The 24,597-nt window shown below is 30.8% G+C and overlaps 1 protein-coding gene across 1 annotated transcript in view; it reads left to right on the top strand.

Moving 5' to 3' along the window:
• The window catches only part of LOC142317573 (uncharacterized), a 45,166-nt gene that overhangs the window by 5,047 nt on the left and 15,522 nt on the right, over positions 1-24,597 (top strand). Inside the window, exon 2 of the mRNA XM_075354131.1 lies at positions 12,694-12,807. Coding sequence (XP_075210246.1) covers positions 12,694-12,807 — 114 coding nt within the window. The remainder of the gene's footprint in view (positions 1-12,693; positions 12,808-24,597) is intronic.

Below are 24,597 nucleotides of genomic sequence, written 5' to 3'. Positions count from 1 at the left end.
ATTTTTGAAACCTTAATCAAAAACACTTTATAACTATTATACAGTCATGCTATATAAAATCTTAAGAGAAATCCGTATAAAAATCTCTTTAAATGTTGGACTTTTCAATTTGATTTGAATATCTTAAGGATTATTTTATTATTTTCAAATAAACACAGTGTATTATCACGTCCTAATATTGGAAAACATTAACGAAATTTTGCTTTAAGTTACAGTTTGTATGTTGGTTAGTCTGAGAACAAACATTTTTATTTAGACAACAGACTAGTTAGAATAGGCCTCTTGCCCCCACCCCGTTTTTATTTGTATTTATTTTTAATCTTATATTTTCGTTAAATCTTTATCTCTCCTATTGATCAAGCCCTAAAGTTTTGATTTCTTGCTTTAGTTTTTCTATTCATAACCGTTTTCATCCTCTGCAGCTTCTTCCGTAGTTCAATAACCAACACTGGGTCCCTTAATGTAACGATATTGTTCTACAACAAAATAGATTGCAGTAAGAAATTACTGGAATAGATAGATCCTTAGGTTAAGTCATCCAATGTTAGATTAATAACTTGCGTTATTAATCTAACTTTAGATGACATTCAAACAGAAAGAAGAAAGACAAGAAAATATAAAGCGAAAATGAAGAGCCAGTGTTTCATCAAGGCAACCAAGCCTGCTAGTTAATTATTTGTTACAAGTTTCATATTTTTCTATTCATCTTAAAATTTCTTAACTTCAAATTTCATCACCATTTCAAACTTTTTCTGCGACAAAATATTTCGAAAGTTTTTAATTTTGTTAATTATAAATGTCTTTTCAGTTTTCTTATTGATAATATTGTGTTGTTTTGAAAGATCTAATAATTATTAAAAAGAAGAGCTTAGTCATTTTATCTTTGTTTAACAGATAATATAAGAGTCTATTACGTTTTGTTTTTAATATAGCACTTTTACAACTAACCTTTTTTTTAATCTTTCAACCACTTTTTTGATGAAAAATACAGCTTTGGGTAAACTAACAGACTCTAAAGAAAGCTATTGTAATTAAATAATTGGAATCATCAGAAAATGAATAACCATTAGTAGATTAAAAAAAAGAGTTAAGTTACTAATAGAAAACAATAATTATTTGTTAAATCATGCTGTCATCCTCTATCTACTTTTTTCATTAAAAAAGATTATTTAATAAAAAGTTCAATTGTTTGACAGTGAATATGGAATTTCCTTTCGGTGAATACTAGATCCTAAATCAACAAAATAAATAAATAAATATTTGTAATTAATACTGAAGGTAATTAAAGTATTTTTTTTTTTAATTAACATTTTCTTTCATTTCAAAAGGTTAAAATTTGCATGCGGGAATATTATTCTATTTTTTAAAACAAATCAGAAATCACACTTAGAAATATTAAATTCCTCTAGGAAATAAAATTATTGAAACTATTAGTATAGCATATTTCTGTACACAAAATATATATAAGAATGTTGCAAAAGTAAAAGATATTATTCTTAATTATGTTATTGGGTTTTGTTGGACAAAATTCACTTTGTAGGTTATTAATATTCACTTCTACCTGTGATATTTTGTACTAAAACTAAACGCTTTAGTGGTTTACACTAACTATATGGACTATAAGTGCTTATCAGATTAATTTTGTTCTATTCATTAATCTATATTCACGTTAATAAATATTTACATACGTATTAAAATAATACGGCTAAATTCTCAATTTATTTTTTAATTCAGAACGTCCAATACAATCCATATAAGTAGATGAAACTGAAGCAAGAGATTTGAAAAAAGCTTTCATAGTTAATTAGCTCGAATTATTTTTATTATCGTTATAAGTGTATCGATTTATTAATTTTCTTTCGCTCATATTTACATTGTAAATCAACAAAATAAATAATTATAAATAATACCAAATTCATCAGCATTAATTATTTTTAATATAATCCTTATTCTAAATGTATTAAAAATATTAGCGTTATAATATATTAATGCAGACAATAAATGGAAGTAAATAAGTCTTAATTGCCCAACTGTTATTATAATAACAGTTGGCAGCTGTGGGGTGAAAGGGCCGAGAAACGTTAGAATATTAGGACTGACCATCACGTTTCAGTTCTAGTAAGCTAAAAAGGAGGTTAATAAAAGAAGCTAATAAAATATTTTAAACAAAAGAACCCAACCACCAACTTGTTTATTACATAATAGCTCTGAACCGCCAATCAGTTAATAATTCTTTCGACCACATTATTTCAATTGGTTACGTCCTATATCAAACTTCTTACTAGTACATACCAGCTACAAATAAGCATTACGGTTAACAAAAATAAATTTGTAAATTTGATAGTCACATGTATGCAAACAGTATGAATCGGTTTTTACCATTAATTTTTTTTCAATTTAACAATTTCGATATTGTGATTAATTAGGTATGTTTTAATACAACTTATTTTATTACAATAAACTTGAGTAGCTGGTTAGTTTGGCAGTTTTACTAATTAGTTATTATTACAGGTGTTTTGTGACTATAGGGCCCAGATTAAAAACAGTTAATCAAAATTACAAATTTTAATATATATATTATGTGTGTGTGAACAATATTTATTTTTATCTTAAAAAAAACCAGACCGTATTTCATAATTAAAAGGAACATGACATTTTTGAGATAAAGTATAGGATAAACATTCATATTTACATTTCCCATTACTTACATATATGTTCAGGATAAACTTGTATCTTCATTTAATTGTAAAATATGACCAATAAAGATTTATTTTATGTCTTATTTTATTCACGTATATAAACTTATAAATAATAGAGTTGTCTTCTGCAGCTAGTTACTGGTTCTACTTAATAGAACTGCAAAGACTCGAGTAATCTTTGTGTTGAAGTTATAATAAACACTCGTAAGATTTAGTCATCTAGGCCTACATTTAAAGTAAGAGTAAATAATTTCTTAGATGTTATATTTTCTAATAACACAATTAAAGAATAAAAACTAATAAGTTAAGTTTCTAAATAAATACTAAACTTTCCTCTGAAACTCAAACATATTAAACTGTTATGTGAATTTTTGACAGTATTAATTTCGTTGACTATTGAGTCGATTTTCACGTTTAGATTATTTAATTTCTTTGAGGTTGTAGATTTTTTCCTTAGTATACTTTCGGTAGGAAATCTCTTTGGTTAGCCTACGGTATCAAAATCGTTTGGATCGGCACTCGAATTATTTGGCGGTCAATTTATCGGATAATACGATCAGTGATTTTCAAGATTAAGGAAAAATATTATCATTGGTTTGCCTTATCGTTTCAATTAGGTGACTTTATACGGTCACGGTAATCTTCTATTTCATCTCGTTATCGTGAAGTCGCCAGCCGCCGGGTCTGTGATTACTAATGTAAGTTGAAATATAGACTTATTTATTTATTGTTCAATGATCTTGCTTAATAGATTATTAAGTTGCTGTCGTTATAATAAATTTAAAAAAAATCACGTGAAAATTTCATTGTAAGAAAAATATTTGCCATGAACTTTAAAACTGTTATTTAAAAAAATAGAATTATTATTATTAATAATAGTAACCTAATTATCTAGCCTACAAAACATATCTCTTAACCTTTTCGTAAAGTTGCTGATTATTAGGTTTTATTTTTTACAATCCTATTTTTGTTACTAAGTATTATGTATTTTTTTTAAATACAAGCATTGATGAATATACTATTTTTTTGTGTGTTAAACAAATGTTAACGTGTGTAAAAAAATGTTACACAAAAGTATTTGTAAATGATTATTTTCTTTTTTATTTAAAAGTATAGTAAAGTGGTTTTAAAGACATTATTTAACGGTTAGTTAAAATTGTTTTGAATCTGTAAATGGTATGGTACGGTATATGGCACGCTATGGTGTGGGGAAGTAGTTGGTGATGAATGGCGTCAAGCCGAACTCGACTCTTCGTCACTATTTCGGGAACTAATGGTCCACCGCAGAGAAAGACCATTCAACACGACGACTCGTAACCAGTATATAGTGCCGAAAATAATCCTTGATAGCTTCCTCGCCTACCTTCCTTCATCTTAACATACGACCACATAACATAGCTTGTTTCTAACCGCTACTATTAGGCAGCTTATAAAATCGTATATGTATAGTTCTCAAAAGTAACCTTTTCGGATTAAGAAAATACATACCACATCCGTTAAAACATTATTCACTATGCAGTATATGCGGTTTAATTTTTATTTTGTCGTATTTTTTCATGCTGTATTGTTCGTTGCACATAATGTTACTAATTTTAATATTGTACGTAAAAAATAATATACTCTTTATTCCTACTCACCGCCATACGATAAACGACCATTATTCTTTTTCTGTGTTGAGCGGTAAAAAGAAAATTTCCGTATTTTATGTAAAAGAAAATATGCATACATATATGCAAAATAAAAAAATTAAAATTAAATTGACAGCTCATCATTTTTTCTCTGTTTTAACTGAAAAAGTTGATTCATAATTAATAAAATTGTAAGTTATACCTATAGTCATAAAGATACCATTTCAAACGATCGATTGCGCTAAAACTTGACTATATATTTTTTCACTTCTATTAGGTTAAGTTATTTATTACTCTATTCTGATTATACTTTCATTAGTGATTTTAAAATCTCTAGAATAATGAAGTTTGTAAAATAATTATTGCGATAGAACCAGGGATTTCTGCTTTATTTTATTATACTGTGATCAGAGTGATATGTATGCATACATAATGATTTCAGTAGTATCATAAATGTTTTTTTACACAATGCTTTCCAATCTTCAAACTTTTAATTTATGATAACGTAATTTCAAAGTTATTTATACGATTTTAATAAGAATAACAAAATTTCCTTTTAACATAATTAGTTTTTTTTAAATAAATTTATTACATACCTCAAAAAATTTGAGAAATTTTATTTACAATACTTTTTATTTTTGGTAACAGATTTATCTTATCTCAGTTTTTTATTTTAAAGTCTTCAAGTCACAAAAATTTATTGAAAGTGTACCGTTTATTAAATTAATATAATCAGTTTAATAACCTAAATTTATGTTATCAGTATTAATACGTCATAATAAACAGAAATATTTTATGTAAAAATATAAAAATGAGTTTTTATACAATACAATAATTTATTTATTACTTTTATTAAATATTTCTTTTGTAATAAAAAAAAACCCACCCATACCATTAAAATTAGATTGTCTTAAAAAAGAAAAGTTAAAACTAATCATTCTTTTAACTACTTATATTCAAATTAGGAGGTTCACAGCCACAATAGAGAAATCCTTGAATATTCAAAAAAATAATCAAGGAGTTATCGCTCCTTAAAAAATTAAAATCAGAACTGCTTCAATTTTATTAACACTGAAGATCTTTGGAAATAAAAATCGGAAATTTCAGAAGTGTTTATCAGTTTTATATGTCAAAAATAAGAACCGGAATGAGTTAACACTGTAGATGCTTTTAATATCTGTTCTTTTTAAATTAAATAATTTCTATTATATACCCAGGTTGTCTCATTTGTAGTAATAACTGAAATTAAAAAAAAAAGTTATATCTAACATTTTATTCATAATACTTGAGAACAGGGGTTTATTAAATTTTTGCTACTTTATCAGTGCAAGAAATGTATGTGCAAAAGAGTCTTTTTCCTGATAGTTCTAGACGTAGGAAAATATCATTAGGTATTCTAAATTGACACGTTTAGTTGATACTGTTGTTTAAATGAAGGTGAGTTGAGGTATTATTCTTTTACAATTACAATACTCAGCCAATACAATTCTCGGTCAGCCGTAGAAAAAGGAAATGAAAAGTTTGCATTTGATGTCTCATATTAACATTTTTTGTGCATTTATTTTTATCATTAACACGTAATATATATCATTCGTTTTAGTACGTATGTATTTATAAATCCGTTGGCAAATTTCGACAATTAATCGCGATTAATGACTAATTGTAATGTTCTGGTTCTTAGAGAAGTCTTCCGTTTACATTTAAACCTCCTTAATCGATATCTTTTTATACATGTTATTAAATTGTAGCTACTGCATAGGCAGTGGATCATAACAATAATTTATCCGTTTCTTAATAATATTTAGTCACGTATTGTATTTCCGCATTCGCGGAAAACCGGACGTGTCATAAAGTTTACATATTCATTATTAATTTCACGACTGTGATTTCAGATACTCCACGGCAAGTTTATCGCGTATACTGTTCTTTAAAAATTGTTTAAACCATTTATGCCGTATATTTAGTTTTTAATTTATTTTTACCCAAAATGAGTTCAGCCAGAAGAAGATTCATAAAAAAGGAAAGCCAATGAGTGGGAAAAAAAGGTTAACTGTTGCTAATATTCATGATAATTTCTTACAAAGAAACCCTCAGGACAGTGTTAAGTCTGTATCTGAGAAAATCTGTAAAGCAACTTAATCTAGCTGGGTTACTGTTTGTAAAATTCTAAAGAGCGAAAAACGTACAATGTTATCATGCCGCGAAAAAACGAAGAGAATTTTTTTTTATAAAACTAGCTGTAAAGTTAAACGCAATAACTTTGTAATAAGTGCCACAAGAATGACATTTCCCAATTATTTTATGAAAAACAAACCTCCACCATTTCATAGGTTCTAAAAGTAACCTATGTAGTATGTAGTGTTTTAGTAGTAAGTAAATGATGACAGTAATCTTCCTAACTTCAGTTCAAGGACATTATTTCGATTAGTGAAAGATAATGGATTTGTTCTCGGAAAAAAGAAATCGAACACCTATGATGACTGAACGCGATGACATATTTTGCAGGCGGCATTCGTATTTAAGATACATTAAAAAATATAGGAAAGAGGTAAGAAGAGTAGTGTATTTGGATGAAACTTGGATGAATGTAAGTCAAACTTGTAGTAAAGTACGGCAAGATGTCACGATTAAAACAACGAAAGTTGTTTTTTCAGCAGAATTATCGCCATGACTGAAAAGTTTCCAAAGGACCTCGATTTGTTGCAGGCCATGCTGGAGGAAAGGAAGGATTTTTTGAAAGCGGTAATTTAGTTTTCCTGGCCAAAATGTCAAACACTGTCTATTATGACGGAATGCAGATCGTTTTGAAAAATGGATCATAGATAACATTATGTATAATTTACGTGAACCATTTTATTATTGTTTATTTTATAACATGCACTGACACATCATTGAAATTTTACGAAAGAATAACTGTGAAAAAAATTCAATTACAAATTTTTCATTTATTATTTGAATGAAAACATTATTAAAATTGAAAAAATTATAGATATATAGAACTTAGTTCTTGTTAATATTGAAATAATTAACAAAGGCTTATCAATTATTTAAAATTTAATATTAAACAATATCGTGTAACAGCCAGTTATTTCGAACTCAAATGTTTTTGATGCAAAAATAAATATTAATAATCTACTTATGTATATTATTAGATAAACTGTTATAGATAAACAATTTTTTACATATTGTTACCCGTTTCTGATTTTTAATATTGACTTTTTGGCTTTTATATCAAAAGATAAACATTTTTTAGATTCTTTATGAATAAAAGTTATAAAATTTATTCCTACAAAATTAAAAATATTCCGGCATCTCACATCATATTAAACAACCACATTACATTCTTTCCCGTTAAAACATAATTAATATTTGGGTTTTTCTTACCAGTGTCCGTATATTTCTAAATATTTACCAAAATAGATCTTTAATTTTACTTATACTGAACTCAAATATTAAATATATAGTAGAAAATTTATGCATTTTCAAAAAAATTATTTGGAGCACATAGTTGAATTAGGCGTGAACTATTTCCACCTTCATTTGTTCTGGTTATCTAGTACTTTTTTTTATTCCCCTCGCATTCAAAATTATGTATATATACTTTCCTAATCAATATTTAAGAAATACATATAATTTATTTTATTTTAAGAAGAAATTAATAAATGAAACTTTTAATTTTAGTTAAAATTTTTCTTTGTCGTCTTATACAATTTGCATCTGTATATAAACAGGTTAATCTTATTGTACTGAAGAAAAATGTAAAACATTCTGTAAATGTATGCGTACTTTTTTATAAGTATATGCAGCGTCTTTCAACCTGGAAATCGCGGAGGTATGAAACGGGGTTCGTGAAATTACCCTACAACGTTGTAGGGTAATTTCAATAATGAAATCTTTCACAAAAAAAATTTTTCGTAAACAATAATGAAATCTTTCTGTAGGCAAAAATAATCATTTATTATAAACATTTTACTTAAATTTATAAATATACATGCAAAGAAAGTAAATTAATGAAATGGTTGCGTTTGTTTTTCATTTCAAAGCTTCTCCGTACATGGTTCTATTCAGAAACACACAAAAGCAAATTGTTTTCAAATGACGTTTTCTATATTTAGATTTTAACACAACCATAAACGAAAAACCCTTTTCAGAGAGATAATAACACATAGCAAAAGAACATTGAAAAGCATATTTTCAATGCTTCTGCGACTAAATTTCCATATTCACTTCGACGAACAAGCCAAATCGTATCTAAATTTTCAGATGTGAATTGTAGTTGTAACGCGTTATCGGCAGACATTTCGAAGAGCTGGCCGTGAAACTAAACTGGTAACTTAGTAGCTGCAACCACATTTTCTCTAAATGGATTCGCTCTTCCATTCTCGTCTCTTCTTTCAGAAATAATTTTTATCTTCCGGGAAATACTCCGCCAACTGAGTTTTTTGCTTACGCAAATGTATCTTCATGTTATAAATAATCTCGAGATCAAAATAAGATCTCGAACATCGGTAGCCATGTCATCGATTCGCCTTGATACTCTGACGTTAGAAATCGGAATTTTTATAATTTTTTTTTTTGCATCTTTCACGCCTATTAAATCATTCACCATATTAATGTGAAAAAATGTGAATATCAATTGAAAAACTGACATACCTTTTTATATTCTTCAATAATTATATTACATTAACATAAACATAGAACTTAAAAAAATAATTTCTTAAAAACCTAAGTTTTGGATGATCTGCTTTTGTAGATAGTAATAATACATTAATTGGTTTTACAAATTTCTGAAAAATATGAAATGAAAAATTTAGTTAGTCAGTTTTAAGTTTCTTTTCTTTGTATACGGTAACAGCAAAGCTTACATTGGTAGACTGAAAGATATAATTTTATCCAATGATCATGAACTTCTTCAAATAGGCTATTTTTTATTGAAATACTGTGTTTGCTTCATAACTCAAATACTAGTAGTTAAAATAGCATTGGAAAATAATAAAAATATTTTTTAAATTAAAATTCTGAAAAATTTCTATTTTAATCAGTTATAACGCAGTAACAGTTCTACGCTTGAGTAAAACGTAAAAAAATTATTTCCGATTTTTAAAAGTTAATCCTTTCCGATACCACGCTGTATTTTAGACGGTATTAATTACATATGTTTTATTAATTGCCAGTTTTCAAAAAACTTGCTATTTCAGTAAATTTTTTTAGTGATATTATTCTACTTCAGAGTACTCTGTAAGCTGGTTACAGCTCATCAACCGGTTTGTTCTGATTTCGGGCTAACTAGTTGTGAAATCTCTGTTTTTAACAGAAAATTTTTTAATAATACTTATATTTACTGAAATTCAAAGATTATAAATTTCTAAGCCTTATCTAAGTGGATTTGTATCGGTTATTTCAGCACCTCAGAACTGATGTTCTAATAACTCAAGGACAATAAATGTTTTAATTATAAAACGAGTCTTATTTTTTTTATTTTTTTTTTAATGTTTGTCTGGGACAACAGGATAACTCAAAAGTCTGGTAATGAAAGATAATCAGTGTGTACTGCTTCTATCAAGTAGGCTGTTTTAAAAATTAACGTATTAACATTGAATTTTTATATTTGATTTATTTGTCGTTTTATTAGATTTACATTTGAGATTTTATTTGATTATTTTTATCAAAACATTTATCATTGACAAATAAATAGAACTAACAATGAAGAGAAATCTTAAATTTTTAAATTCATTAAATTGTTTCTATTAATGTTAATGAATGTTACCGGATGGGTTGAAGCGGTATCATATAAAACCCTTAATATTCCCTCAAGTACGAACGCACACATCAACTCATTTTCCTTTCACACACACATATCTATATACGCACGTACGGACAAAATATATATAATATATAGTGAGTGGTAGATAAACAAATTTAAATACGGTAACATGTTTTTAAAGGGGGGGAAATATATAGCTAACATCTCCCAGGAGGAAGTGGTTCCAAGCCGCCAGCTAAAAGCATCGGATACATTAATGTCCCTCATATAGTGGAAAATTACTGCTGATGTTTCTATGCTTTCCAATAAAAAAAAAGTAACCTATATGGTTTCGTTTTTTTTTTGTATTAAAAAAGAACTAAAATGAATTTTTGTCGTATTAGGCATCATACTACAAAAAAAGAATATTAAAAACTCCCTCCAAAAAAATCTCTGCCTTCATGTCGGTTTAAAAAATAATAAATATAAACACTTTTTATAATCTGATTTTATTTGTTGCGTTAATTTTAATTAAGGAGTTATAAAATTTATTATTTTCTCATTTTTTATTTGCGGTAGTTCCAGAAATAGGATTAATTTTTTTGTTGCAAAATCATTAAAAACTATTTTACAAACGTCACTCATAAAATTATTCTTCCAATGAATGGAAAATTCTCTTTTCAAACTCGTAAAAGGTTTGCTTTTTATAATATTGTGATAAAATGTCAATCTTTTCATAGTTTTCGTTACTTTTTTTTTTTTTTAATAATACATTTTACAAGCCATATCAATTTTTTTTTTACAATTGTTTTAGTGTTTACTATTCTTATCGAAAAAAGTTTTTCTTTAATTGGGAAAATTAAAAATAATAGAATCAAAACAAACCCGAAAATACGAATATAAAACGACATATACTAGTAAAATGGAGTAAAGTATAATTTATAGTGTATTATAGTGTTATTCGGATATTTGTATTATAGTGATTCGTGTATTAATTTCAAGGTAAAATTTGGGTAAATTTTTAGCATAATAATGAAACTATTGTGGAAAGTACATCAAATCTGTTAGATTACAAATGTAACAAGATATGTGACCATAATTTTTCTTTATACTATTATAAAATATAACTATACTACTTTTAAACATATAAATGAAAAATAAAGAAACACCACATTCTAATTTAACATTACATTATCTTATAAGATTATTTTTTAAATTAATTTTTATTTTAAGGATTGATTAGTTCTGATTTTAATATAGTAGCAAAATTTATAAATATATATTTAAGTTTATTCTACAAAATGTACTCAGACTCTGATTTTTACCGTCTGCCAAAGTACGAAAATCTGTTGGAGAATCTTGAGTTTATAAAAATGTGTTCGACGCTGATTTTTATTAATTCAACAGTTCTTTTACTTTTAGGAATAAGATATTTCTATCCTACTATTAACAAAGACGAAATATAAGAAATCTCCAAACTGGTACATACTTAGTTGCTCGTATTTAAGGCTTTCAACAAAAAGTCTTCAAAAGGTTTATTAAAGATTAAAAATAATTCAGAATTGTTAAAAATATGTGAAAATTTAAAATATTAATCGAAATATTAAAAATACGAATTGTTTGATCTCAAGTAAAAAAATAATCAAAAATTAGTATTTTTATTTAATAATAATAATAAAATATTATTTACTTTTTTATAATATTTATTTATTTTAATCCTTCTATCTCAATTATAATACAACTTTTAATTTTTACTTTCTTGTGCGAAGATAGTATTGTGATCGCGAAAAATTTCGGTTTCAGATTTCAACAGAAATATCTATTTTGACCATCCCTGATTCCATTTTGACTACATTCGGCGTGACATTTGTACGTACGTACGTATACATCTCGCATAACTCAAAAACAGTTAGCCGTAGGATGTTGAAATTTTGGATTTATGACTGTTGTAATATCTAGTTGGGTACCTTCCCTTTTGATTGCAATCGGCTAAACCAAAAGTGTCCAAAAAAGCACAAAATCCCCAAAAAATTGGATTTTTGACTTTATCTTAACTGCAGTAATAAGCCCCTCATTGAAAGCTTTTGAAATATATATCATGCATAATTGGTACTTATTTCCATTGATTCCAGAGTTATAGCCTAATAGAATTTTAATTAATGAAATATTTTAATCTTACAAGAGTAAGGCACATCGGTTCGGATCAGATTCATCCCTTCTTTTTAACTTTAATATATTGATTTATTAATAATTATTCCCCTCTGACTGTAAAAACATTTTAAGATAAATAATAATTCAACAATAACAATAAAAAAAATTATGAAAAAATATCAGAAGTTATTGATGAAATAAAATTGTTTGTACTTTTCATTTTTTTAAAAAAACAAGTGTATATATAATTTAATAGGCGTACAAGGAAGTCATGTGGTGTCCACATCAGATTTTGTTTTTCAAAAATAATAATTTTATAATGTGTAAAAATAGGTTTGCCTACAACTATTAAGATTTTCATTAATAGTAATTACATATTTGAAGTATTGTACTGATTAAAAGAAAATTTTGTTCGCTGTTCATAATAATAAATGTCTATTTATAATAATATAACATTTAATTTTTGTTTCAGGCAAGAGTTTCTCTTTGACCATCGTTATAAGCTCCTCACCCTTCCAAGTGGCGTCCTACACCAAAGCCATTAAAGTGACAGTTGATGGCCCACGCGAGCCTCGCTCTAAATCTAGTAAGTATACCTCCCCACTTATTCTATTTAGAAATAAAATATCGCTTAACTTCCCACCAATCTTCTACAAAACTAATTTTACTAACACAAATGGTCTAGAATAATAATAAGTTTATTTAATATACAAATAAATACATATAACAATTTGACTATTTTGTTGTAAATTAAACTAACTATTTTTTGCTTCCTTAATATTATTTTATTAACGGTCAGTGTATTAATACAACCCGCATATTTATATTCTTCACTATCCTGTGTTACATTGTTTTATCTTTATTTCGCATTTAAATAACTCTTAAAAAATCAGTGAAACTGAAGAATTTTTAAGTAAATTTTTAAATCATCATGTTTAGTCTTTTGCAGTTATGTTGCACGCGTTCAGTATTAATACAATTTATGAAGCTCCTTTATTGATCGATTTTTTATGATATTCTAAACTCTCTCTTAAATATTTTTTGTAATGTTATTAAGTCGAAAAATGTAGGCATCTATAACCCTTGATCACGTACTACGGGCGTAAAAATATTTAAGCTTTTACTTTTTACATCCTTCAATCGATAAGCAAATATTCATTATTAATTACAATCAAACAACGGAATGGTGGAGGTTGCCAAAATATCGAGAATTTTTACTACTGCTTACGGTGATAGAAGGAAACAATGTACTTCTAGAATTTTAGGGCCTATATATAGAAAGGATATTCGAATAAAAACTGGCTTCTTCATTTCTATATCTTTCCGACATTTTTTTGTATATCGGTTTCTGTGTTCGGAAAGTGCCAATTAATTTATGGTTTATTGGATGGTAAATTTTGAATTTTAGTCCTATATTTAAGATTCCATAGAACACAACATTAAAAATTTTACTTCATCTGTAGACCACATTATAGATTATTTAATTTTAATATTTACAAAAATTAATTTTAAAATTACAAGGTAAGTTGTGAATAAACTTAGTTTGTACGGTTCTGTATTTAATTTATTTATTTTTTTGAACAGCAGATGTCGAAAGGGATAATTTTTACAAAATCCTAAATTTTTCTTAATTGTAGACTAACTTTTATAAAGTTTGTGATTCAGTTATATCAATATATATATTTTTAAATTAAATATTCAATAACCACCTGTGTAATTTTAGGAGATTTTAATTTTATTTCGTATTAAATTTTTCCAAAACTACCACCAGTCGAGATAGTTTTCATTTGTGAATATATCAAATTGCTGTATTTGTTAAACCTACCGATCTCAATTTTTTGGCTTTAATTTATTAGAAAAAAAAAAAAATTAAAATTAATCGTTTAAAGGATAAATAATAAAATTATCTAAATAAGTTAAATAGTCATCAATCGATATTTTAAATGGATCGAAAATGTTCATTTCTTATGCCGAAAAATTATTTTCCCAAATTACTTGTAAAAGTTTGAAGATTTTTTTTATTTCCAAAAATAGAAATAGGATATAATTATTAAAAATATGCATTGCAATTATTACCAAAATAAAAAATTAATAAAACTTCTCCTGTTTAAAATTGACACAAATATTTAGCTTTCTCAATTAAAATCGACCAGAGAAGAATAACTGAACGAAAATTTTTATAATTAATATAGTTACATAAAAAAAGATTATTTTTTATAGAATCAATTAATAATTATTAATTTAACTAATATTTTTTATAAAATTTAACTTTTTCTTTTAATGAATGTTGAATATTAAAATCATTTTTATCTGAACTGAATAGAAGTTTTTTTATTATTGTTGCATAAAACATTTAAAACATAAAATTGAAAAGCAAAATGTAACAACTCTAGACTTTTTATATAGTCAATTTAATAATTAAAAGAAAGAGAAACAATAACTTCTTTTGTTTATCCATTTTTTTGTCCATATAAATTCATTTTTAATTTAAACACTAAAAAATACATTCGTACCTAAAATAAATATACTGAAAGTTGTTAATTTTTTGTATCTGCTATCCAATTTACTTAAGTATTTATTTTTTCACCACATATTCGTTAATAGATATCCAAATTAAAATTGTTTATGACTTCAAGAAATGCTCTTCTTTGAGTCTACAAATACTAGTAATTATATGTAAGATAGATACATTTTACAAATATTTATTTTAATGAAAATTGCAAATCCTACAGAGATTAAATATTCTACTAAACGAAAAAAAACTCATGAATATGCCCAATTATACGTTTATGTAGAATGTAGTATTATATATATATATATATATATGTATGTATATTTTGAAATACTGTCAATTTGAAGACGTAGAAGTCGTTAAATTTTGATTTAAAATAAATTCACCAAAACTATTTCACAGATATTATTCCAGAAATAAGTAATGTTTGGTTGTGAATCGGAGTTAAATATTGAAAAGGTTACGGATTCAGTCTGTAGAAACGAAGAAGAGAAACATATATATTTATTTAGTCAATATACAGAGTACCCGACAGAAGAAGCGCTGTGTATCGTGATGGCATGGATTTGATAATATACGCGATCACTGTTTTGTATTCAAACAGGAATCTGAGTGTCATTTGAGCTACAAGAAAGGAAGATAAAAAGGATAGGCAGTTCGGTCGGTAGGTAGTAGGATAGGTTAGGTGGTGAGTCGGCAGGTAGAAGAGGGTGTATCATTAGGGAGGATAGGGTGGTCGGTGTCCTGTGAAAGGAATGGAAGGGTAGTAGTGTTTTATGCAAATCCTGGCGGTATCAAAGAGGACCGAGGGTTGATTGCATGTAGGGCTAATCAGGGAGCAGAGTAGAGCACAGCGCTGCTGTTCTGTCCTGCTGCTGCACTGTTGCGTTGCTATGGAGCAATTACGCCACGCTCGCCTCTCTGTTGTGATGTCCACAACACACTCGTTAGCTCATCTCCATATCCTCATCGTTACCTCCCCCCGGCCCATTTAAACTCTTTCAATCTTTATTTTTATGTCTGTTTCTTTACATTTCCACTTTCATAATAAAAATAAGATTAGATAAAAACAATTTTCTAGTTTATGAAATTGAAACTATTAAAACTAGTGCGCGTAGTTCGGTTTTTCTAGTTAAAAATATTTACACGATCGATTATTTATCCCTGACGAGGTAAACTAAACAATTACTGTTTCTTAGAAATCGAAGTTTCTATAAGTAAATAAAGACAAGGGAATTATATCAGTACGCGATGCGATCTTCATCACACCGTGATATAGAACCATTAATTGGTCTAAAAAATCTAACAACTTTGTTTTTGTTATATAATAAAATAGTTTAAATAAAAATAAACTGGTACATTTTACTATAATCAAAATATTACTCCTTTCATATCCATTAATTATATTCTATCCAGTGATTCCACATATGATTAATAAATAAATTTCGGTTGTTGACGGCACCTAATTTTGTGCGAAAAACATTTAAATAATAAAGATTTTACTGTAATAGAATTAATATCTAAGGGTGTCCCCAAAATGAACTTATATTTTAAAATTGCCTCCATATTTTCGCGGTAAAACAAGAGTAGAGAATTTTACATACTATTATCAGTAAACATCAAGGATAAAATTATGGAAAAGTACAAACTTGAACTAGGCGTAGAAATTTTAAAAATAACATGCAACGAGTTTTCGAAAAAAATTATCTTTAGCGATGAGGCATATTTCCTTCTTACCGGCTTTGTTAATAAAAAAAATTGTCATATTCGGAGATCGATGTTTCAAAAAATACTGAAGTTCCAATCCATCCTGGACGGACCATGGTTTGGTGCGAATTTTGGGCTGAAGGATTGAATGGACCTTACTTCTGGACGAAAATCAAAATGGAGATGCCGTTACAGTCATGTTCAATATCGTGAAATGATGATTTCGGACATTTTATGGCCTGAAATTAGTGCGGATTTGAAAGACATGTAGCTTCAACAGGATGGTGCAACATGCTACACTGCAAATGAAACCATTCAATTATTGCAAGAAAAATTTAATGGTCCTGTTATCTTGCAGCGAGGTGATGTAAGTTGTCGGTCAAGGTCATGTGACTTGACACTGTTGAAGTTTTTTCTTTTCGGTTATCTTAACGATAAAATGTATATTAATAAACCATTAACAAAATAATTGAGAACCTCAAAGAAGAAATTCGAAACAGCATTGCCGACATTTCCCAGGAATTATATCAACATGTTTTTGGTAAATTTGGTCCAAAGAATGAACACGCTACAAAGGCTGGGACGCACATTTGTCAAATGTTTTAGACACATAACCTCCATATCACAACATTCTAATAATTCAAAAATATCAACTCATTTTGGGACACCTTATCTAACAGTATTATAATGTTTAATTAGCTAAATCAAAAGATCTGCAAAACGAACAAACTTAATAATTTATTTCAGATAACAATATATATATATATATATGCAAAGGTGATAACATCTATTCTCAATTAGTGAAACCCGCCTTACTGATGCAGATAATGTTCCCGTTACGTTAACTTTCTACTGGACTTAAAATTTACCCGCAACAAATTTCTTTACTTTAAATTTTTTGGTTATATAAATTTCAAATTAAAATATTATTCTTTACCCAGGAGCTGTGTTTATTTACTGTAAACCACAATGTTTTGAAATTCGAGTTAAACATTTATGAAATTCTAATGCAAACATGAAATTACAGATTAGCAGTTTGCTTCTGATAAAGTCATGTCTACGCAAAATTACCCGACGTAAAGATTGCTTGGAGGACCTAATGGGTCTTGCGAAAGAAAAAGTTACTGACCCCTTCCAACCTAGAAGGTCAATCGCAGGTCGCCGCTGAGGCCGCAACCTTCTTGTAAGTATCCTGCGGGAGGTACTCCTACCCCCTCGTGAAAAAGCGGCATTGCACACAAGTCCTGTTGAACTCTCAGCTTCAAACTGTGTAGTAAATGCGGTTGCTGGAGCCGTGCAGGGAGGGAAAATTTGTGGCGGGCGAGGAAGGTCTGAAGGGCGTCTCCTCGCGAAGTCATGGGTAGCTGAGGATAACAATGTATGTGGTACTCGGCCCTGAACCTGAGGTCTCCGAGTCGAAGACTTCTTTAGAGAGGTCTAGTTCTAGATCCAAAGGTTTCGGGCGGATTGAGGAGATGCAGTCCGTATGGGTCAAAATCTCCTCAAAGAAAGAGACAAGGGTATCAGTTGAGTTCCGACAGTTGATTTTATATCTTTCTGAATGTAGTATGATGGTCGTCGAGGTGGTTTTAAAGTGTGAATACCTCCAGGGCGTAAACCATGCCCTATATACAGTCGTTACTTGACTATCGGGCAAGTAGGACAAGGTTATGGAAGGAGTCAGGGACTTTAAGCCGGCAAAGTCCTTGGCGAGATCGACACGTCTTTAAAACTGGTGGAGGAGAAGGTAAGCCTGTCTCCTTCGCTGCTGTAATAGCCGCTCCTGGGCCTAAGCAGGTTAATTCCCCACCGCCAGCCAATAAACCGGCCTGCAAAATTAAGCGGACCACTCACTATCTAGGTGATACCGGTTAAGCCTAGTCCGGGAGCTTCATATGCTGCGACGGAGCTAACCCTCAAAAAGATCCTGGACCCGCGAAGTGAAAAGTTCCAGATCTCCCAGATCACGAAAACAAGGGACAATAGCGTCGTGCTAGAGGTAGTTAATGAGCAGCAGGCAAAACAACTGCTGGAGGCTGACGTTCTGAAAAATAACGGACGGAATGTTCAGTTGCTGGCCGAACGGAGGCCACAGATATTGGTGTATGATTTGCCAAGGGCAACAAGGCACAAAGAGTCCGAAATCCTCAGAGCCATTCCCTGTCAAAATCTAGAGTTGGATATGACAGTCAGGGACTTCTTAAAGGTGCCCAAGGTGGATCAGCAGTTGGGGTGGATGGAATATCGACGACTTGCTGGCAAAGTTTGGGAGGTTTCTGGACTGTCCCCACTCAACAGAGTGCTGTTTGCTTTGGATGCTAATGCCAAGTCTTCCTCCTGAGGATCACTGACCCCAGAGGCACTGGTCTCAAACAGTTCGTAGAAGCCAGGAACCTCTGCTTGGTCAATAAGATAGAACAACGGCCGACTTTCTCTTTCGTACTGGGGGAAGTTACATCGACTTCACCTTGGTAACGGCCGATTTGCTTAGTAGTACCAGTAGTTGGACTGTCTGGCCCGAATTCAGTGTAACTGAACATAGGCTTATAACCTATGAAATCGCTTACGGAGGCGACCTCAGAGCACCAGATTCAGGTCGCGGTGTATCCTAAGGAAACTGGATCAAGGCAGGCGGCGACGCGAGTGCACAGCTGCATTAGGGATTGGAGTGAAGCATGGAGCGCAGCGAGCAGGTGGAATTGGTGGCTGGGCCATCATGACTGGCTGCGATAGACTCCTATGGCAACCTAGCCCAATGGACGGAGTCTTGTGCACTGGCCAGTTCTCTGATCAAACAGTGCTTGGAGCCTCATGACTCCCTTCTGAGGGACGGTGTGTTAATCGCAGGCGGAAATTCGGAAAAAAGAGATGATTCGCTGACCTTAGTGTGCTGCGCGCAAGAGTTAGATCTTCTAGGAAACAATAGCATCGTTTCGTAGAATATAGATCGATGCTATTGTATAGTTTGCAATAGCACCGATAATGCGCACACGCATCATCTTAAAAATCTCCAGAACTATCGGCGCGTTCGTGAAAAATATGATTTTCCCATCAAGGAAGCCAAGTTCAAATGCTGGCGGAACTCTATGCGCGAGATGCAGGAAAAACTGGAAGCTCGCAAAATCATGTTACCAGCCGAAACAATTGCACGTCCTGTGCAGGTTTGGTAGTCGAGAGCACAGTTTAACATCTGTGATGACTTACCAGGCATTCCTTGACACTTTGTTTCCAGATGCTTCGGAGGAAGCAAAGTTGGCGGTCAGGCATGGGTAACACCATTCCCTTGCGTGCGGGCTGTGGATCCCGTAGACATTGACCGGTTGGTTTCTTGAATGGCACTGAAAAAGGCACGGGAGATTGACCAACTTGACCCGGATATTTTTATCCATCTGCTGACTGCCATAAAAGAACGACTTGGCAGAGTATACTCGGGGTACCTTAGCTGGGGTTGCTTTTGACGGATTTCTGGGATTGACATTACGAGAAGGGGTCACGGCTCAAGACTTTCGTCGATGACTGTCTCCTATTAGTTTGAGGTAATCCACTACCGCAGCTAGAAGAAAGAGCACAAGCAGTCTTGTCAGCTGCAGTGGGCTTGGATGGACAGTTAAGATTTAAACTTTTCTGTGCCCAAGACGAAGTATATTCTTCTGAAGGGCTCAGACAAATTATAATATAGTCTTAACTCCCACATTAAGTATAAAGGTTGTGCAATCAGCCGAGTAAGATTTCACAAGTACCTAGGTGCACTGTTTGATTAAAAGTTACTGTTAGGCAACCACATCAAGCAAGCAGCGGCGGTCGCCGACTCTATGATGCGCAAGCTTAGCGGAATTACTCTGAAAGACTACGGGTTATTGAGCTGACAATTGTATATGACGTACCGAGGAGTCTTTGAAAGTATGACCATTTATGCGGCATCCGTATGGGCGCACAGTTTGGAAAGAAATAGAGCACTTCGTAGAGCTCTCATTGTATGCCATTGATTTATTGTTTTTAATAGCTTTTAAAACAACCTCCTACGAGGCTACTACCGTATTGGGAAAAATCCTCCCAATCGATTTGGTGGTGAAAATTCGGGCAGCCATGTGGAACTTGCAAAGAGGTCGGAGACCGAGGTATTTTGGATGCGGTTTCCAGCCGGCCGTGTATCGAAAAGGAACAGCAATCACATTGCTCCGAATATAAATTTCATACAGTTGTTATCTCCCACTTGCGGAAGAGGCTTCAGAGCCTCGTGATGGAAGCATGGCAGCGTGAATGGAACACCACGACTAAGGGAAGGTATTTGTATAATTTTATACAAGACTTGTGGGGATGATCGCCTCAAGATCATTTTTAAGGGCAACGGAGACCCAAGTGCTCACCAACCACGTAAATTTGAAACAATATTTGTTCGGGTTCCGCCTGGCAACTGATGAGCTGTATCGATCTATAACTCCAAGGAGCTATACAAGATGGACAGGTACTTGCTGCTGGCATACGACAACCAAGACGCGGCAGCGAATTGCTGTCGTTATTTATTTAAATCGACGAGATAAATTTTTAATTTATGACGCTCATATATTTTATTATAAGACAGGGTGCGCCTACCTATTTTTAGAAAATATATGGCATATGAACAGCTAGACAAACAAGCAACTGGTCTAGTAGACCGTGTTTATACCGTTCACGCAATTAGGTTAACTCCAGGAGCTGTTAGGAACGACGTCGCTTAAACTGTTTCAAGGTACAGTAGCCCTTTGAGGCACGGACATTCGGTTTCATGCTTTAAAGCGACCGAACGGGGTGGTGGCGGGAGAAATGCCAGTAAATCCAATACCCGACGTAAACGAAGGAATTATTAAAGTTACCTATGAGAATTCCGTGACGTAAAGCGAAGAACATCAACTGCTCTATATAAGTTCTTATTCGTTTTAGTTTATTTTTTTAATACGGATTTATCTACGATAAGCTTGTTTGAAATTGTTGCTAAATAAATAGTAAAATAGATTCCCCTACAAAAAATAAATATAGACATCCGACTATGAATTAGAGGTAGACATAAAGTTACGTGAGAAATAATGATTCTAGGAAGTAGAGTATAAAAAATAAATTAAATATCTGTGGATTATACGAAATTGGCAAAATTATCAGTAAACACAAGAAGTAAATTTGTTTTACATTTTAAGCGGTGCTTATAAAGCTAGCGAGAGGAAATGCAACAGTCATATTAGTAGATGTGTCTAAAGCGTGTCAGTAGCATTAATGTTACATTGGGGTAATACAGATGCATGTTTAATATTCATACTCGTCTTTATAATTTTAATAAAGAGTAAAGATTTTAAAGTCTTTTTAATTTTTATTTAGATTCTTATTTTCTATCAGAAAAAAAAATTAAGAGTTTCTCATGTAAAGAAATAAGAAAGACCACATAATTTTTCAAAGATAACTAATTAAACTGTCAGTACTTTATAAATTTATATTAAAATGATCTGAAAATAATGAAACTAGAATCTGTAATTCTGTGGTACCACAGTAAAACAAAATAATTCTCTGTGAGTTAAAATTAATAATTATCAACAATTATAAATCGGCACAGATTGTAACAAAAAATTTTAACTTTAAATATAGTGTTTTAGTGTTACTGGAACAAAAGAAGTGGTAATATAAGCTAAATTATACCTTATAAAAGCAGTGGGAAAAACTGAAGATTTCTAATTTAAGATAATATGTAAAGAAAATGATGATTCAAAATGACAAATCTTCTCAGCACATAAATATTTACAACATAATGCAAAATATTTTTTTTTAATATCAGTTTATCGGGAAATTCCTAGAGATTCAAAATCTTGGCACAGAATTAGATTTTAAAGTCGTTAATGAGAACACAAGTTGTAGACCTGTCTTCTGAACGCCTCACCACCCACATCTGTTTAGGTTGCAGAATGTTTACTTGATCTGTGGGCCTGCTGCTAGCGGTTCAAAGAGTCGTCACTACTGCCAACTGCCGGCTTATTGTAATGTAAACAAACAATTCAGCTGTATACAAAAATTTTAACACCGCTATAATAATTTAAACCAGTAACACATTACTTTTGAGTGTAAAGTTTTACCAATATAAACTATTCATTGAGAATTAAATAATTATTATTCAGGAAAATTATTTTCTGAAGCTACATTTACAGTTTCTATAACATTTGCAACAACTATGCTACATTTACAATAAAGTGTGTTTGTGTGTGTACATAAACACGTGCATCATATTTACACACGTGTATTCAATTTTGACATTAAATAACGTGCATATATACAAACACAGTATATTTTCTTTATTATTTATTTATGAAAGTCGCTTGGAAGTATTACCGGATTGTTCGAGTGATTGAAAACGTTCCATCAGAATTTACCTAGCAAATAGGACATGTACAAAGACAGAATGTGTGAGGTTTCACTACTTTGTCATTCGTTTCAACATCAATTTTTTAAACGTGACGTTATTTTTGAAACGTTTCACAATTGACTTCGGTACAGTAACAATGTTTTCTATTCACAAGAGGTTTACCAACTAGGCACTAAAATGACTCCATAAGAACGTATCATATCAACATTAACTTCCTTTTATTTGTCCGAATACTCTTCATCATGTACATCCATTTTATTGTTCTAAAAATTCACATCATTTTGGTTCATGTTTAGATTTATCGCAAAAACGTCGTATACAGGAAGGGGCTGCAATAGATTTTAGTGGCTATCACGTTGTAAACCTACCGGATTGGTCTATTGGTGAACTTGTCTTCGTAAATTAGCTGATTTCGAAGTCGACAGTTCCATCGTTCAAGTCCTAGTGAAGGCAGTTACTTTTATATGAATTTGAATACTATATCGTGGATACCGGTGTTCTTTGGTGGTTGGGTTTCAAATACCCACACATCTCAGAAATGGTTGACCTGAGACTGTACAAGACTACAATTCACTTTCACTCATACACATCATCCTCGTTCATTCTCTGAAGTAATACCTGACGGTGATTCCCAGAAGCTAAACAGGAAAAAGTAAGGTGTATCACGTTTTAAATTCTGAAAAGCTATCCTACTCAAATTTCATCATTTTAGCAACGTCCATTATCTTATTACAACTTGCAACTTAAATGCCCATTGGACGACGGCAAGTGAAAGACTATAATCTATTGCTTATGATGAAGAATCGGTTGACTTTAAATCCCACGGATAATACCACTCACCGTTTTTCACATTTATGTTCAAACCTCGTATCTTAGGAAACTATAAGTTAAGTTTTAAGGAATACCATTTAAGTACTAATCTGCAAAGAAAACCCTATAAAAATTTCACCTTCCATTTACAAAATGGTGATGTTTGTATAGTCGGCCTAATCCATAATGTCAACAATGGTAATTTCAGGATTTTAATAATTATGGCTTTCTTAGAATTAATTACTTGAAATATAAATCTATTATTTCCCATAATCCATAATGAAATAAATATAATATAGTATTTATTAAAATTGTGTACATTAAACAAATGATCGAACATTAAATTCAGTTTGAAAAAGCAGTAAAATTCTAAGTTGTAAGGTTAATATTCTATTGTTCGGGTCCTTTGTGTTCTGTATCTTTTATTTTTGCTTATAAATACTATTTGTAGAGAAGCACAATAATTTTAGTTTATCGTTAAAATTGAGATACCAATTAGATATCCACATTACTTCATGGAACAGTTATTCAGTTAGTAAACCACTTAGCTCAGCGGTGTACAGCAATCAAAAAGTAGTAGCGTTGTATCTATTGATTTATAATTGTAAGGTTTTTGAATGAGCACAGTTAACAACAGAAGCCAATGTGATGTTTTATATATGTATATATATATATACACACACACACACACTCTCACACTTAGAAAGGATCAGTTGCTGTTAAACATCGGTAGAGGTAGAACAGCAGCAATACTACTAGTAGCAGCATTGGTAGAGGCAGAAAGAGATCAAAGTTCATTACATTTCATCCCAATGAAAGCGCAGCCAAACAAACGTCAATAACCGGCCTTGTTTGCTGGTGCAGTTTCAAACAGAACAAAATTAATTAAAATAGATTTGCGTGAAGTCGGACCACCTCTTTGAAAAAGGAATTTTTTAATTGAAAAGATACTAGTATAAATATGT

The sequence above is a fragment of the Lycorma delicatula genome, chromosome 1, assembly GCF_047948215.1.
Source record: "Lycorma delicatula isolate Av1 chromosome 1, ASM4794821v1, whole genome shotgun sequence".
In the NCBI taxonomy this organism is placed as follows: Eukaryota; Metazoa; Arthropoda; class Insecta; order Hemiptera; family Fulgoridae; genus Lycorma; species Lycorma delicatula.
Note: the sequence above shows the minus strand (reverse complement) of the source record. Positions and strands in the feature narration are given on the sequence as shown.